Source organism: Netta rufina (genome assembly GCF_964035555.1).
Source record: "Netta rufina genome assembly, chromosome: 1".
NCBI lineage: Eukaryota > Metazoa > Chordata > Aves > Anseriformes > Anatidae > Netta > Netta rufina.
Genome location: NC_140123.1, coordinates 171,159,657 through 171,176,008, shown reverse-complemented (window position 1 = coordinate 171,176,008; position 16,352 = coordinate 171,159,657). Strand labels below are relative to the sequence as shown.

The 16,352-nt window shown below is 41.4% G+C and overlaps 1 protein-coding gene across 1 annotated transcript in view; it reads left to right on the top strand.

Moving 5' to 3' along the window:
• The window catches only part of RASSF3 (Ras association domain family member 3), a 48,101-nt gene extending 32,329 nt beyond the window's left edge, over nucleotides 1-15,772 (top strand). The window contains exons 2-5 of the mRNA XM_084281434.1: nucleotides 9,888-9,995; nucleotides 11,310-11,577; nucleotides 12,552-12,667; nucleotides 13,040-15,772. Of these exons, the coding sequence (XP_084137560.1) occupies nucleotides 9,888-9,995; nucleotides 11,310-11,577; nucleotides 12,552-12,667; nucleotides 13,040-13,189 (642 nt within the window). The 3' untranslated portion in view covers nucleotides 13,190-15,772. The remainder of the gene's footprint in view (nucleotides 1-9,887; nucleotides 9,996-11,309; nucleotides 11,578-12,551; nucleotides 12,668-13,039) is intronic.
• Nucleotides 15,773-16,352: the final 580 nt, after the last annotated feature.

Sequence of the window (16,352 nt, the reverse complement as noted above, 5' to 3'; positions counted from 1 at the left end):
CAGCAGTAGGTGAAGCTAATGGTTGTGCTGTGCTTCTTCAGAAATGTCTTTTGGCTACTATCCTATTTTTAATAAAACAAGAGGCTGTACAGAAGGGTGCAGTCACTACACCATTAGTGGTTAATGAAGTATGCCAGGTGATCTAAATTTTCTGGAGTGTAAAGGGAGAAAAATCCTTCACACAGGCTAGTCTGCAGAGATGTCGCCTTTTGTCTGCTTTTTGTGAAATACCTCATTTGGATGCCTCTTTGAAGAGACTAGTAGCTTCTTTGAAGAGACTCCCTTTTAATATTTCTGTGGAAATTGTGTAGACAGTTAATCACACAAGGTACAGTGAGAAAGCTACTATTGGAGTAAAGATATTTCCCATGTTCTATTTAATGAAAACTCTCTGTTAAAAAAAAGAGCTGCAGTCACTGAAAACTTTATCAGGCGTGGGGTTAGTTTTTGTCTCTTACCATCTGATGTGCAGATATAAAGCACCAGTTACGTAGGTTGACTGTAAATGCATGTGAAGGCCTCATCATAATCATATTCAACATACTAAGAAGATGCTTTAGCTTTTTAGTGGCCTACAGGATGTATACTTTATTAAAGACAACAGTGATTGCTTGCCCCTAGATTATTGTGGGATTTTGAGGCCTTTAGAATGAGGACTTCAGTTGTGCTTCCTGAGTTTTGTGGGGTTTCTTAAGAAGTGCATGTGGTAGGAGAGGGCTTTTTCTGTTCAGAAAAGCTTCAAATATGAGATCAGCAGCAGATGAGCCAAGAGAGACCCAGTAGCTTCTTCATTTTTTTAGGGAGCTGTACTCAGCGAGGAGCTCACCCTCACGGTCAGCATGTGCCTGAGAAGACCACAGGTCTGCTTGAACAGCACTGTTTTCATTGCAGCGGCCTTGGTCAGGGAAAGCCGTCTGTCAGGGTTGTGCTATATCAGAAGAGGCAATGTATTGCATCATGCTTCCTAGGTCAAAGTGACTACTGCGCCCTTTATAAGAGCTTGTGTTATTTTTCTTTCAAGTAGGAGAAATCCAAACAGAAGTGATGGGCTTGTTGGGAACATGGCCATGTGCAGACTCTCCATTTCTAACCCGAGCCCTGAAGCTGGGCCTAGGTAGGAAGCTGTTACTTTTTCTTGACACAGTCAGGCTTTGTCAGATGGCTTAAAAAATAATCTGATGACCCAGTCTGTGAACTACCCAGCCAAACCTGGGAGGGGATTGCTTCTCTGAAGGTAAAATGGCACAAAAGCCTGGCCCAGCACCCAGCTCCTGCTCAGAGGAGGCTGATGGCCCAACAGGCCTCAGACTGGAGACTGGGCATGGGGAGAAGATGGCAGATCTCCGTCAGGCTGGATCTTCCCCCACAGTACTTCCCCAGGAGCTGCTGGTTGTTCTCCAGTGCCAGTTTTGATGTACAATGTACATAGGTGCATTTGAAAACCGGGGGGGTGTCATTGCAAACCTTTTCCTGTCTCCTGTTGAATAGATCCTGCTGGACTTCCTTTCGGGTTCACATGCAGATGCTGTGGGGTAATGACCCAGGGTCCTAACGTTACCTCATTGCCTGATTGCTAGCTGGATGAATAGCTCAGCTTTCAGACAATACTTAACCTTCTTTTCAAGATACACTAATTAGACTTCTATGCAGTATCTTGTATAAGCTCGTTTCCTAACTGCCTGCTGAAAGCTAGATTTTGTTGTACAGGTCTCAGAGAGGCTGGCAATCCATTTTACTTCATTAAACTCCTTATCTGCTTAAATAGTCAGCAATCAACTCACACGCTTTCTGTAGAGAAGACCCGAAGGAAGGAGGTTATTTGATGTTTCTTGCATCTAATTTTAATAGATGTAATTTGCAGAATTGAAGCAGCTGTGAAATGTTACTTAACTTGTGTAATGTATTGCTTTTAAAATGTGTCATAATATGAGAAAAAGAGTGCAAATCTGCATAAAACCTGCTGTGTCTTTGTGGATAGACTGTAATGCCAGCCGTTGGAGACTATTCTTCATACAGTTGGTTTTCACTCTAAACAAATGACCGCCTTTTAAAAACTGGGTTGCGTGCCAGTAGTTAAAGTACAGCCATATAGGGTATGGCAGGCTTTGTAAGTAGGGGTTTTCAGAGGTGAGGTCATGATAAACTTAAATGAAACTTCAGTAATGTTAAAGTCACCAACAAATAGATTTCTTTTGCTGTCCTTTCTTTCACAATGCCTGAATGTTAACTGTGTTTATATTGCCCCTGTTTAAAGGAAAATAATTTGTTAAAATGAATAAAAGGAAGTTAGTTAAAGTTCTTGTTTTCTTTCTCTACTGATTAAGTGTTCGCCATATAAACATATAAATGTTTACATCAGAGAGGTCAGGCAGGAAAGATAATGCTTTGCTTTACCCTTTCATTAGCATGCCAACCCACATAGTGTGGTGGTACTTGGGGAAAAACTGGAAGCAGTGGGAAAGTAACAAGCATTTATTGAGCGGAATGCCTGTACTTTGTAAAATTATGCCAAAACTGTGGTAGTTGCCAGTAGCTCTCTTTGAACATGGTGAAAGTGCCCTGGCAGAGGCACCAAGCTGCATCACAGGTATCTTAGTTAAGGATTTCTGGCAGATCTGTAGTGTTCAGGTTATTAAATAAAGATCACCTATACCTTGGCGCACCTGTCATGAGTTCTGCGTGCAGCTCTGCTCACTGCAGCTCTGCTCACCACATCTCGGGAGAGGCATGGTGGAGCTAGCTGCCCTGCTTAAATGACCGAGAGGTTGGAGCAGCTGTATCAGGAGAGAAGGCTAAGGAGTCTGGGGCACCTCATTTTTGGAGAGAGGGGAAAAAAGTGTATGATTACAGTTTACAAAATCACAAAAATGATGGATAAGCTGATGCGAAACTTGGGTTCACCAGGTCCTATAGTACTAGGATTAAAGGGTACCCAGTATACATAACAGAAGTTTCCTTTTATCTCAACTGAAGTTCGGTTTAAAGCAGATGACAGTCCTTCACACTACAGTTGTGAATTTCTGGAAGTTGTTGCGCAGGAGGTGCAGAGATGGGCAGCATCGGCAGGTTCACAGAGGGTTTGTGCTTTTGCATAGGCAGCAGGTCCATAAATGGAGACTAAAAGCACTCAGAAGGGAGGTACCCTCTGCATTCCTGCTGCAGCAGTTCTGGATGCCAGCAGAGAGGCTGCAGGAAAGGCTCATGTGCTCTCTCGAAATAGCCTTCCTTCATTTCTGCTGCCATCGCAGGCGGAATACCAGGCTGGATGGACCCTACACCTGACCCAGGCGGGCGTTTCTGCTGTTGCTGCCTCAGGAAGGCATGGTGCAGGTTGTTCTTACTTGCTCTGTTAGGATAAATTATTTAAGACTCAGGTCAGCAAAGCCTGTGCAAAAAAACAAAAAGTGTTTTGGACTGCTTCCCTGCCCGGTGTGCCACTGAATGGAGGGTGGGAACTGGGTCACACTGAGTGCAGAAAGAAAAAGACACTGAACAGGATACAGAGGTTATTCTGCCTACATCATCCATCCTGTCAGAAAATGCTCCGTTCCCTGCCCCAGAGAACAGTGTCAACCTGTTCAGGAGGACACAAACGTTTCAAGGTGCAACTGCGTGAGAAGGTGCTGAGCTTAGAGCTATGTCTGTTTGCTTTTCGTTTGTTTTTTAGTTCCGGGTGGGGTGTTTTGTTTTAATTTGGCTGTTTCCTCCATGCTTTTCTGGCTGTTGGTGTGTCTGACCATTTGTGGATGGAGAAGACCAGCATCCACCTTGATTCTCTGGCTTCCTCATGAAAGAAGGGCACATCTTCTGAGTATAAGAGAAATTGCTGTTGCTGGCAAAGCTGCTTTGCTCTCAGGAGAGTTAAGATGGGGAAAAAACACAATGTTTGTTGTTAAACCGTGTAATTGCAAGGTTTATTTTCTGTGGGAGTGCTGGCAGGTTGTAGGAAAAGGAGCATTTTTTTCTTGCGAAAGCAGCTATTGAGATAAAAGTAATTTCAGTGTTTTCTTCCCTGTATTCTCTACTAGGCTTCTGTTGTATGATGTATGTTAGTTAAATAATTTCTTAAATGCAAACAGGATGTAAATACTATGCATTAGTTTCATTCTTTTATTACTAAAGGAGATGTAAATATACCTTTTCTTTTTAATGTAGATTTGGCTGCATTTCTCATTTGACAAAAAGCTATTGTGCTTTAATTCAGAAATGATTCCTAGCCATGACTTACAGCAAGATCAGTGCATCTTCATCCATTTGGCTGAATCATGGCTCACTATATGTATGGGATTAATATGATATGTGAGGACAGGGGATAGGGACTGCTATTGCTTAAAAGTTGGCTTGAGCTGCTGCAGGTGTTCAGTTGTTTAGATTTGTGACAAAACTATTGTGATGTTCCCAGGATAGGTTTACCTTTTGTTCATTCTATTTTCCTTCGTCTATCAGGCCAAAAAGTTAAGAGGAACTTGGTTTCCGATTCCTCAGAGGTACTAAACTTCTAGAAATTTTGTAGAAATAGGAGGTTAGATAGAGGAGAGGCAGCTTCTTGTATCACCCTATAAATAAATGTCTATAGCAGCAGTTTGGGGAAGCTGTGCATCTGTCTCAAGACAAGGATCCTGAGGAAAAAGGCTTCAGGGTTTGGGGTATTTTTTTGTTTGTAGAACTGTATTGTAGCCTAATTCCATAGCAGCTTTCTAGCTGCTGAGGTTAGAGCTTTCTCTAGGCTTTGGCAGTAACCGTGGGACTTGGACTTTCATAAAGTCCCAGATGTGATGTGATTCTTTCCTGGGACCACAACTTGATTTGCAGTTCATTTTAATTGTAATCTGTGCACTTTTAGTTGTGCTCCTTGAGGATTCGTGCAGAACTGGTCTCTGTAGGCTTTGTGTTGGGTGTAAGTGTAAGAAAGGGAGTGATTCTTCTCCAAACTTCTGTCATGCAATAAATGAGATGTGTGGGGGGTGTGGAGGGGACAAAGAAAAAACACATTTTCTGCCATTTTTGTTGAGAGGAAGCTCAACTGTGAAGAGGCATTGCCTCATGAGTTTTAATGAAAGACCAGCTATTTCCCTTGGGAAAGTGAGAGCACTTGCCTCATTTCCCTCTTGCTGGCAGCTGTTGCTTAGGAATTTCATTCGCGAATGAGCTGCTGCTTTGGTGACCTGAGGAATGGTTTTAGTACGAATGTCCATCAGTGTTGTGTGCTGTAAGCATGGGGAAGTACAGCGTGATTTTCCCAGGAAGTTAGCAGCCTGGACTGGTAGTGGTGTTTTGGACCCAAAGACGCCATCCATACGGATTCTGATGTATTCAGCTATCTTCTTGAGATCAGATTTTTATCTTTCACATCTGTGCTGGGCTGAGGAAATACCTGGTAGCCTGAGAAGCAGGGAATGGAAGGAGACCAGGAGCTCTGATGAGGAAAACACACTTCATCGGGCTGGGAGGAGGAAGCGCTGATGACATGGCAGCCATTGCTGAGAGTATCATCTGGCTAAGTGATGCAGGAGCTGCACCTAACTCAGGTTTGGTTTTTGATTTTGACCAGAATAACACGGAAATGTTTGTGCATTGTTTTGTACGGAAGATCCATTTTTTTTTTTCACACATAAACTGCTCTGCTGATTGCGCTTCCACAGTGATTGATACGCACACAGATCTGTGGCTAGGAAACCCATTGCCAGGCCTAACTTTTGCAGAAGGGCAGTTTCGCAATTCCCAACGTTCAGATTTTGCAAGGTGTGCGGACTGGGTGTTTTACAGGGGCCTGGGATGCCCCAGGAGCCATGTCGGGGCTGGCAGAGCGTGCCTGCGGGGCACAGGCTGTGGAGGAAATGGCGGCTGTGTCCTGGGCTGGGTGAGCCGCCAGGCGACACGGCCTGTATTCGGCTCTTGCCAGCCCAGGTGGAACAAGACCAGGCCACACATACTTATCTGTAACATCTAAATCTCACCTCTGAAATGCCTTCTCTCCCCTGAGCTTCATTTGAAATGCCTGAGGTCGAAAGAATTGCTTTCGCAGCAGTCCCACACAGAGCGGGTGTGACTTGAGCCACTTTGCGGCCATTTGGGAACAGCGCAACGTGAGTGTGTTGCGAAGCCTGGTGGAGATGAATTTATTACTGCTGTTGCTCTGCTGTTGTTGGATGCCGCAGGGCCTTCTGCAGGTGGTAGGTTTATCTGCTGAGATAGCAAGGTGGAATTTGATCTGCTGAACCTATGCAGAGATATCAGAAGAGGTTTCCTTGTGGTGTGTCTTGTTATGGTGTGACACGTAAGTGAGGAAGTAAGAGTCCTTGAGTTTGCCAAGTCGTTCCCCACCCACCTATAGGCACACTGGTAAAGGATTTGTTTGTTTTAACTCAAGACGTGGCTAGACAGCTGTGTGGCAACAGCTAAATGCCACAGAGCCACTGGGAACAATTCAGCTCTGTGAAAAACTGCATACCATCTCACCAACACGCTTTACTGGCATGTTGGTTAAGTGTAATTAGGAAAAATTAAAATACACAGGTGCCTCAGATCTGTGTGTGGTATTGGATGATAACCACTGTGCACAGCTGACCCAGTGAATCATAGCGGTCCAAGGCTTTGTGTCCGTGACGGGCTCGGTGAGGTGTGCCTCTGTAGGCTTTCTCCTGATGGCAGCCCTGTGGGGCTTACTAATGTGACTCAGTCCATGTGACAGCAGGGTGATTCTTCGTGTGTCTGGCAGATGAGGAGGTCTCTTTGCTTGGTTCAAGCACATCCACCCCCTCATGCACAGCTGGAGCACCAGGGCTTTTGTTTGGGAGTGGGAGCCTATCTTGAGGCTCATTCATGAAGACCTCGGGCTTAGGTTTCCTGTTGCAATTAAAGGCGTGTTTCCTTTTCTGGGACTCATGTCCTCACTGCTCACACTCTCTGGCCTTGATCAAGGGTAGTGGATTGGGGTGAAAGTGATTACTGAAGTAAACAGGGTCTCTGTTTCTTGTGTGTAATGTTTTTTCTTGAAAGGATTTGAGCCTATTCTTTAATGTTTTAATCCCCAGTAGTCTCTTTTTTTTTTTTTTAATTCAGTCCATAGTTTTGCATAATGTACATGCTGTTAAGATTAGTTGAGGCACAGACTCTGGTGGCTCAGGAAAATGAGTTACAGCAATGTTTGTTGCCAGTGTACTACAGAGTGAAGTTCTCTCAGCTTTTGCGTAAACAGGGCTTTATATTTTCTGTGTGCTGAATTAAACTTTGCCAAAATCGCCTGGACTTCAGTGTCAAAGCAAGGAGCCAGGAACTGCAGTGGCACGTTCAAGCAGGGAATGGTATGCAGCTCCGTGAGGGAACCATGCATCCCCCGGTGCCGCCAGGCACTGTGCGGCCCTGTAGGGAGCCACCCCTGGGGAGACGGGCTCCTCTTTCTCTCCCTGTGTTCCCGTCTGTTTTTATTTATTTTTTATTTTCCCCCTCCATCTCCCTTCTACTTTTGCAACGTAGACAGGTCGTTTACTTGCTGTGAGTCTTGGGAGTTTCTCCTGTCTCCATTAAAGGCAATACCTTCTTTGTGTCATCTCCAGTTGTAAGTCCTTGCTGACAGATTCAGCCTTTGAAGTTGCCCAGAAATTAATGTGATGATGTTACTGAAACAAAGGTTGAGCTTTAAGCAAAGGAGAGGTGAGGAGCAGTCTGTTTCCTGGTTAGTGTTTTCTCATGGTGGTGCTGCTGTGAGTGACTGCAGTAATCACGATGACAGCTCTGACAGGGTGGAGGAGAGATACCTGCTTGAACAATCACCAGTGAAACAATGACAAATACTAAAGATGAGGTGTCCATTATTGGAAACTCAATATCAAAAGTGTTAGGAGATTGGAGAGGTGTGAACTCCACAACATGCTCGTCTGACAGAAGAAGTAGCCTTGGCTGGCATCTATGGTTAGGGGCTCGTCTGCAGCTTCAGAGGCCGGGAACTTTCTGAATTCATCTTTGGGTTTGTGAAAGCAGTCAGACAGATGGTAAAAGCTCTGTTTAGTTTGTGTGCCCAGTCCTGTAAGAATGTGGCCCAATCTTACAACAGTGTTTGAAGACAGCATTGAGAACACCTATACATCCAGACTTTGACTATGAGTCATTGCTTTTGGTACTCATTTTGAGCATTAAAAAAACAAAAATGTGTACTTTGATGTCAGAGGAAAAAAAAAGAAAACAACAAAAACCACACTTACAAACAGTTTTGTTTTTTATCTACTCATTTACTCCCAAATTGAACACGACAAAGCTGTAAGAGCCCCTGAGGAGATGAAGAGAGAAGTTGAGATGAAGTTGTATTTGTAATAATTATGGCAGTTTGGGGGAAGGGGAAAGATGACAAATAGAAGGGTAAGAGAGATTAATTTCTCTAGTGGGACTGAAGACTTGGATTCTGAAACCACTTAGTAATTTGCTGTTTTGTAATAGATTAGGTGGGGTTTGGCGACTGTGCAAGATGCTACACATGCTTAGTAAGAGCAGCACTTAAGGAGTGAATAGGAGAGCTGGCTGGCTGTGTTCCTTTTTGCCTCGGTGTCCTGATCTGTGAAATAAAGGTGTGTTCTCCGTGTTTCGCAGGAAATCAGCATTTGAGTCCAGATCAGAATTCAAGGTTTCTGGCTCCCGGCTCTGCGCTCAGGCCACGCCTTTCTTTTTATAGCTATGGGAAAAAAAGTCAGCTCCAGCGTGTCATTTAGTAAAACACCATATAGGAAAAGCAACCCTAAGCCCACAGGAGCTAAAACTGGCCACTTTTAAATTAGGAGATGGAAAGATGTCTTGCACAGTCTTTCCGGGAAACAGCAGCCTTCAGCTCCCCACCAGCTGTGGTCATGGCTGGGGTGGCTCCCGTGCAAATTGTTCTAAAGATGTGGTACGGGGCTGGACACGGCAGGCAGGGTCCTCCTCTCCTAGGATGAGCTCCGGGAGGATGCGCTGCTGAGGACTGACTGTGTTGCTGCTGCCTGGCCCCTTGTTGGTGCCGTGAACGCGTATCGCTGTGTTCGGCCCTGCCCTGAGAGCTTCGAGCCGCTGTTTCCCCCTGTCCGAGCGATGTCTTGGGTCGTTAAAGCTGGGAGCTGAACCTCTTCCATACTATATATGGCCGTGGTGCTCATGGTGGAAATCGGAGTGTATTTATAACGCTGGTTTGCTGCGGCGACGTGGATTGGGAACAAATGTTTGTTTGGATAAAATCCAGCTCCAGGGACTGGTTTTACTGCTGCATGTAAAATCCGTAGCAAGCTCATAAAAGCAGCAGTCGAAAATCGAGCGGGGCCTTCCCCATGGAAAAACCATGAATTTGGTGTAACGTGATACTGCTAGAGAGTTACTCACGATGGCTCACGTAGTAGTCAGCGGCCCTGTGTGTAGTGTGCGGTCTGTCAGGCTGGAATGCGGGGATGCTCCTGCATTGTTGGCACACTTGGGGATTGCTGGTGTTACTTGTCAGTACGTGCTGCTATTTTTGTATGTATTCTTCTGTTTGCTTAGAAATACCCATCTGTGCCCTGAGTAATATCTGGTGAAAAATTGCAACTGTTTTCTTAACAATATTGCATAGCATTGACATGAGCAAATCAGGCCATAAAGTGAGCTGAGCTGTTTTACATACTGCTGATAAATATTTGAATGAGAATAGTTGGCAAAAAAAATGACCCAAGTGTCTTTGGGTGTGTTGATTTAACTGTCTCTATTCAGTTCAAGTGCCTAACTCAATTTGCCTAACTTGTTAATACTTTCTTTTGCTGTACGGATAATTAATATCCATTGAGCCTCTGTGAAGTAATTATTACTTGGACTGAGAACGCTCTTATCCAAAGTCATAAAAGAATTGTTCTTTGCTTTGTTTTCTAAAACTGCTCTCTCTCTTGTTGTTGCAGGATGTTCAGAAGGAGAGAGAACCTCATGTTTATCTCAGTAAAGAAGAAGTTAAAGAGAAGATACAAAGCTATAATTCATCTGTCACTGATAAATTAAAGATGACCTTGGTAAGTTTTGCATATGATGACTGTAACTTACGTTAGGAGCAACTGTGTGGTAACTTTGTAGTGAATTATGAATCACTTTATTCTTAGCATCTCACATATGAAACTGTCTCTGGTTTAATGACTTTGTAGTAGGCTCTTTCTTAAATCTGGAAATTAAATCTTCCATCTGGAATATTTTTATCCACGTAGCTTCTTTATATGGATTGAAACAAATACAGATGTAATTTAAAATGTTTTAAAGATAAATTCTAATTCAACACTAATATGTCCATTTGTCAGATGAAAACCCGTCTGCTGGTAAACATGAAGGTATTCATCCTGTTTGGGTTCATAAATGTTTGTCAAGTATTTCTTTCATAAAGATGCTTCAATAGTGAGAAAAGTTAAAACATGCCATGTTTATTATAGGAGATTTAATATTCAGAGCAGTTATGTGGGTTTTCAGCATTTGGAGACTTCCTCCCACAATCCCCTCCATACACATAATGCAGACAATAAAACCCATATAGATTTTTAATTTCCAAGGACTGTGGACCAGGTCTGAGACTCAGTCTGACCTACTCCAGACCATACTAATATTTTAGGCATCTACCTGCCTAGCAAGCTGTCATTCATTGTCTAGATTTTTCTGATACATTATGCGTTCCTCTGGGTGTACAGTACATGCGAGCTTAGAAATTACACTGGATCCCAAATCATATAGGCATGAGTATCTACTAAAAGGCTTTTATGTATTTCCATATCGGTCAGGACTTACGCCTAAAACCAGGTTGGTTGCAGTTCTCTAGTTCAATAATGTTTGATCAATTTCGATATTTTCTTACAGAAGCAATCAATAAATAATTTGTAATGTTGATTAGAACAATGTTTAATTCTTTTTGAATTGAAAGAGGATTTGAGTGTCTAAATACTGTAGGCTAATTTGCAGCTGAAATGTGGGGAGATAATTTCTGCATTTGTGCATAAAATGTATAGTTAGTTAGTTAGTTGTAGAGGCATGTTACTGGTCTTTTTTCACTTCATAGTTCTTTCCTAATGTGAAAACTCACCACTAGTTCATAGCACCTTTTGCTTGGTGAGATCCTGATAGCCTTAGCATTTGGTTGTTATTTTTAAGGCAGGAATTGTTATTCAGCAGAAATACCAGAAAGAGTAAATATCAGAAATACTGAACCAATGTCTTTCCTAGGAGATGTCAAATATTACAATGGCATTTAAATTCTGTTCTCTGTAACCACTTCTGCCTGCCTTCTCCAGTATGCCACAGTTGGTCATTACTAATTTTAACTTCACAATGCTTTCTTCCTGTTGCAGAACTCAAATGGGATTTACACTGGCTTCATCAAAGTTCAGATGGAACTATGCAGACCGATCACTGTGCAGTCTTCCCCCAGCCAGGGGAGGTGTGCTCACAGCAATAACGAAACTGCTTTTTGCTTGCCGAACGACTGTGTGAATACACTTCACATCAGCAGCACCAATACTGTTCGTGAAGTTATTGAGGCCTTGCTCAAAAAGTTTTTCGTGACCGACAACCCCGCGAAATTTGCACTTTACAAACGCTGTCACAAGGAAGACCAAGGTACAAATTAGACTTGTGGTATTTCAGTGGCAAAGTGGTTTGGGGGGCAGCTGTGTTATAGGAATACTTGAAATGAGCAGGGTGGAAGAAAGATGATGGGAGGTGACAGCCTTGCTCTCTCTTATCTTCTTTTCTTGTGAGAAGCAGCATGCATAAGAGCGTAAATGATTTGGGGATAGTTCACAAAAGACAGGAGAGCCCACTGAACTGAACCATCTACACAGATCCCCTCTGCTATTCAGTCTGTTATATTTAATTTAAGATGCCCCTTATCAGGCCTTAAATTTCAGTTGGACTGAAACACTGCAGATTCGTGAGATTAAATTATGGGACAGATTTTTTTAAAGAGAAACCATGGTGTCAGCAATACCTGCAGTCCCTGCGTTAGCAGACAGCTGTTGGGGTGGTGACCATCATGGGCTGTGTATTATTTTCAGATGTGGTTCTTGGTTCACGTGTCTCTGTCTGTGCGTGACTACTGCTAAAGTTTGGTGTTTGTTGTGCTTGGAAATACCAGAATATGCTAAAGGTATCTTTAGTGAAAAGGGCGTTTTGCCAACATTGTGTTTGTGCACTTAGGAATCTGCCTCCTTCTGTGTACACTGACAGTGTTGCAGGAGCTCAGATGTTTCTGGCTGCCTGAAAAAAGTTTCAGAATGGTGACACCACAGCTGTGATGTTTTCAGTATTTATTTATAGCAACAGAGCTGTGTTGGATTTTTCTTTTCCTTCCCCCAACCCCCACATGTATTCAGATTCTGTGTTGACTGGAAGCCACTTCATTCATATTCAAACCTAGTCCTGCACATTTAGCATCCCTAAAACTCATTTTTTCAAAACCAGTTTGTAAAATGTGGAGATTTATGGCTACATATGTGTATCTCTGAAAATTTCTAACATTGGCTAGTATTAACCATTCAAAACACTTCATTACTTCTAAAAATGACTAATGTTCATCATTTCTTCTCTTGCAGTTTATACATGCAAGCTGTCAGACCGAGAACATCCCCTCTACCTGCGTTTGGTGGCAGGCCCCAGGACGGAAATGCTTAGTTTTGTTCTACGTGAGCATGAAACTGGAGAAGTTATGGTATGTTACACTCATGCTTTTGTTTGTTTGTTTAACTTCACAAGTGAAGTTAAAGCTCCTCTTTGATCTGTGCTGACATGTTGATCCATTTTTTTTGGAAGCATTTTTTTTCTTGTGATACTTATTTTGTGCTTTTTGTAAACATTTAGTCTGCAGTTAGCTTGACCTCCTGTTACTTGCAGAACAAAGAAAAAGTTTAAAAGAGTAAAATGTCTTCAGAATTTGTAGGACTTGCAAGAAGGGTGCCTGATGCTGCTTCAGTGTTGAAATGGTTTTGAGAGTCTGAGGTTTTGTTTAAAAATGCTGTATATATAAATGGTTTGTGTATTTCCTGTTCATCTCATCTGTTTTTTTTCTCTTCTCTTTGTACAGTGGGAAGCTTTTAGTCTTCCTGAACTGCAAAACTTCTTGCGTATACTGGACAAAGAGGAAAACGAGCAACTTCAAATCCTGAAGAAGCGTTATGCAGCTTACAGAGACAAACTTGAAGAAGCCCTTGGTGGGGTGTGGAAACCTGGTTAAAAGGGGGCCAAAGAACACTCAGGAAAAACGCACGCTACCAAATGTCAGTATAGCATGCCAAACCCAATGTACAAAAGAGCAGCAAGGAGTAGTTTTCTTTATTCGGAAGACTGTTTTGTGATGCCAGGGTACCTGAACTTTGCTATAGACTTAGTTCCATAAGCCAGGTCACTTAAGATCTTGCACCCGCAAGTGTAAGGGATTCTGCATGTTTGTACATCAGTTTGCAACCCTCTGTGTGCCTAGAGAGTTTTCCAAGTTATCTTGGTGCAAGCTGTGAAACTGTAATCAATTTTCTAGGATGCTATGAAATAAGATTATTTTTTTTCTTCTTTGCTTTAATGGTAGCTTTTCAAGTAAGGAGGTGCAAATTAATTGGTAAAAAAAAAAAGGAATGAAACTGTCTGGAAAAGAATTAGTTGGAGCACTATCTTTGAGATGAAATTGATTTGCACTACCTTTCTGTTTTCAAATAGTTACTGTATAATTTGTGAGGAAACTGTTAGAGATGGAGGGCATATGAAATCTTTTGTTTTGTTCTGTGAATTTGTGGAAGGCTTTAAATTAGTCTTCCTGGAGAAGGTAAAGAGAATGTTGAGAAGAGGGTAAGAGTTGAGGAAGGAACAGTGTAGTAGCTGATGGAGGAGGACCGGTTTTAAATAGAAATAGTATTTATACAGAGGAAAGTTAAAATACTAATTCTACAAGAATAAAGTTTTAGGATGTTATAATATTGTGAATAAGTTTTAGGATTTTTTAATTACATAAATCCACACTGGAAAAGAAATAAAGATAATAGAATTACTGGGAAGGAATGAGAGGCGAAAGCTGAATAAGAATATTAATGGAGCTGCACATACAGGTCACTATTGGAGAAGCTGCTTCCATAAATGTATGATGGGGGGTTGAAAAGTGCAGCAAAGCTAACAAGTGGCAGCTTACTTGAATTCTAAAATGTGGACAACGTCTCCGATAACTCTGTGAGAAAAGCCCAGCTAGTGAGCGTTCAGATCCAAGCTGTAACTGCAGATGCATTTGGTCTGTAAGTCAGATCTTTCCTCTGGCTCAGCAATCCCTTTTTAGGCTGGATACTTTTAAATTGTCATATCTGAAAGACAAAAATAGCTTCCTCTGCTTCCTTGTTTGTTAAAGGCTCGGTCGGGCAAAGAAAGTAGAATTTCTTATTCATGTTTCCAGCATAAAATGAAATTAAAATTTATCATCAGTGTTGGTGACTGAGCATGGTAACTCCTGCTTTTAGCAATTCAGAAAGTTTTTTTCCTAAGTTTTTAAAATTCTTAATTGAACAACTGATTACCAAATTCTGTAGACTGCTGATTTACTTGATTTAAAAGTAGGAAAAATGTAGCAAGAAAACATTTTAATGTAAATAAAATTGTTTTTCTTTCAGAGTTATTTATCTAAAAAGCACGTTCGAAAGAAACCAAAGAAGTGGGTGTGCAATAGAAGCATGAGGCAGGTTTGAGTAACCAGTACTTTAGTCATTACCAAGCCGAGAGGAAATGAGTTATATATTGGGGGTTGGGGTGGGAGGGAAGTGCTAAAGATTTAAGAGCAGCAGAAGTTGGTGGTGTGTTTTTTTTTTTTTTCCTCCACTCTTAGGATGTTCATTTTAAATTCCCAAGGAATTGTTAAAACTTTGGTGACATCTAATGGATACTATGTGAAACTCCAAGCTTCTGTTCACCACCTTAATTTGATGTAATTGTGCCTTTGTTTCCTTTCCTTAGACTTTTTTAAAACTCTTCACAGGTTGATTTTTTTGGTTAAAAAAAAAATAAAATTAGAAAAAAAAAAGCAAGCTTAATGAGACAATCATAATGTTTTAAAGTGTTAAGAGAAATTAAAAGTAGGACTAACTATAAAGTATATGTAAGGCATATCTTGTTTGTTTTTTAATTTCACATGTAACATTGTAGTGCATGTGTGACTTAGTAACATTATCCTCAAGTGAGACACTTTATAATGGTTCAGGGAATGCTTTTATGTTTTGTTACTTTTTTTTTTTTTTTTTTAATTTTATTTTTCTGTGAATGCAGCATGTTGATGGGTATTCTGTTAACATCTACTTATTTATATGCCTGCCCATAGCTATGTAATCATTACATAATCGCTGTTAATGTTGAACCATTTGTTGCTTAGATTTAAACACTGTTTGAGTCTAAAAGTGGAGTATAAAAATATGTGAATTTTGTTTTTACTTGAACTGAACTATCAGTCTTTTAAGTAGGCACATCTGCATTTACTTTAGCCAAAAACCTCAATCAGTGTTGTATGCACTACAAGTTTCAAATTGGGGGAAGAGAGGCAGGAACCAAAACAAACTTACTATATTTTAATTTTGTCTTAGTCCACGGTTAATTATTGTAAGATGTCGTGTGTGGGGTTAATTATTATTATTTTTTTTACACACTGGCAATTACAGCAGCTTTAATTTAAAAGAAACGGTCATGCCTGGCCAGTTTTTCTCTTTTTAATTTTAGCATCAAATTAAACTGTCAAAACTTGTGTTGCAGAACTGTTTTCATTTCAGTATATGATGGTACCAGAATGATTAGATGATGGGGGAACGGAGGGGCGTATTTGGGGGGTTGGGGGTGGGGGACAAAGGAGGATTGCAGGGAAACATTAAAATGTATGTCTTTAAAAACAAGCAAACGTTATTTATAATTTTGACAAGCTTAGTTTTATTTTTATAGGGAAGTTTTTATTCCCCTAAAATTTATTACTGAAATGGCAATTGATGGTTCCATTATTAAAGTTGAAGTTGGCAATACTTAGCTACGTGGTATGTGTTTATTTTCCCATTACCTGGAGTTCATGGTGTGATACCTGAAGTCTGGATGAGACTCCCTTGTTGCTGGCAATCAGCTAAAGAGACGCAGCTCACTGCAAGCATCAATTAAGTTTGTCTGGAACAACAGGTAAATTTCAGTGTCTGTGTATGCACGTGTCCCAGTCATACTTGTGCATGGAGGTACGTGGCTGTGTTTTCATTTTGGCTTCTGTTTTTGGTAAAGAATACGGGAAAAACTAAACCAACAGATTTTTTTCCAAGTACAACAAGAAAAAGTAAGTAGACTCCCACAATGGCTGCCTCATGTTAGCCTTCTCAAGAGTGGGTGTCTGGTGGTTGTTAAGA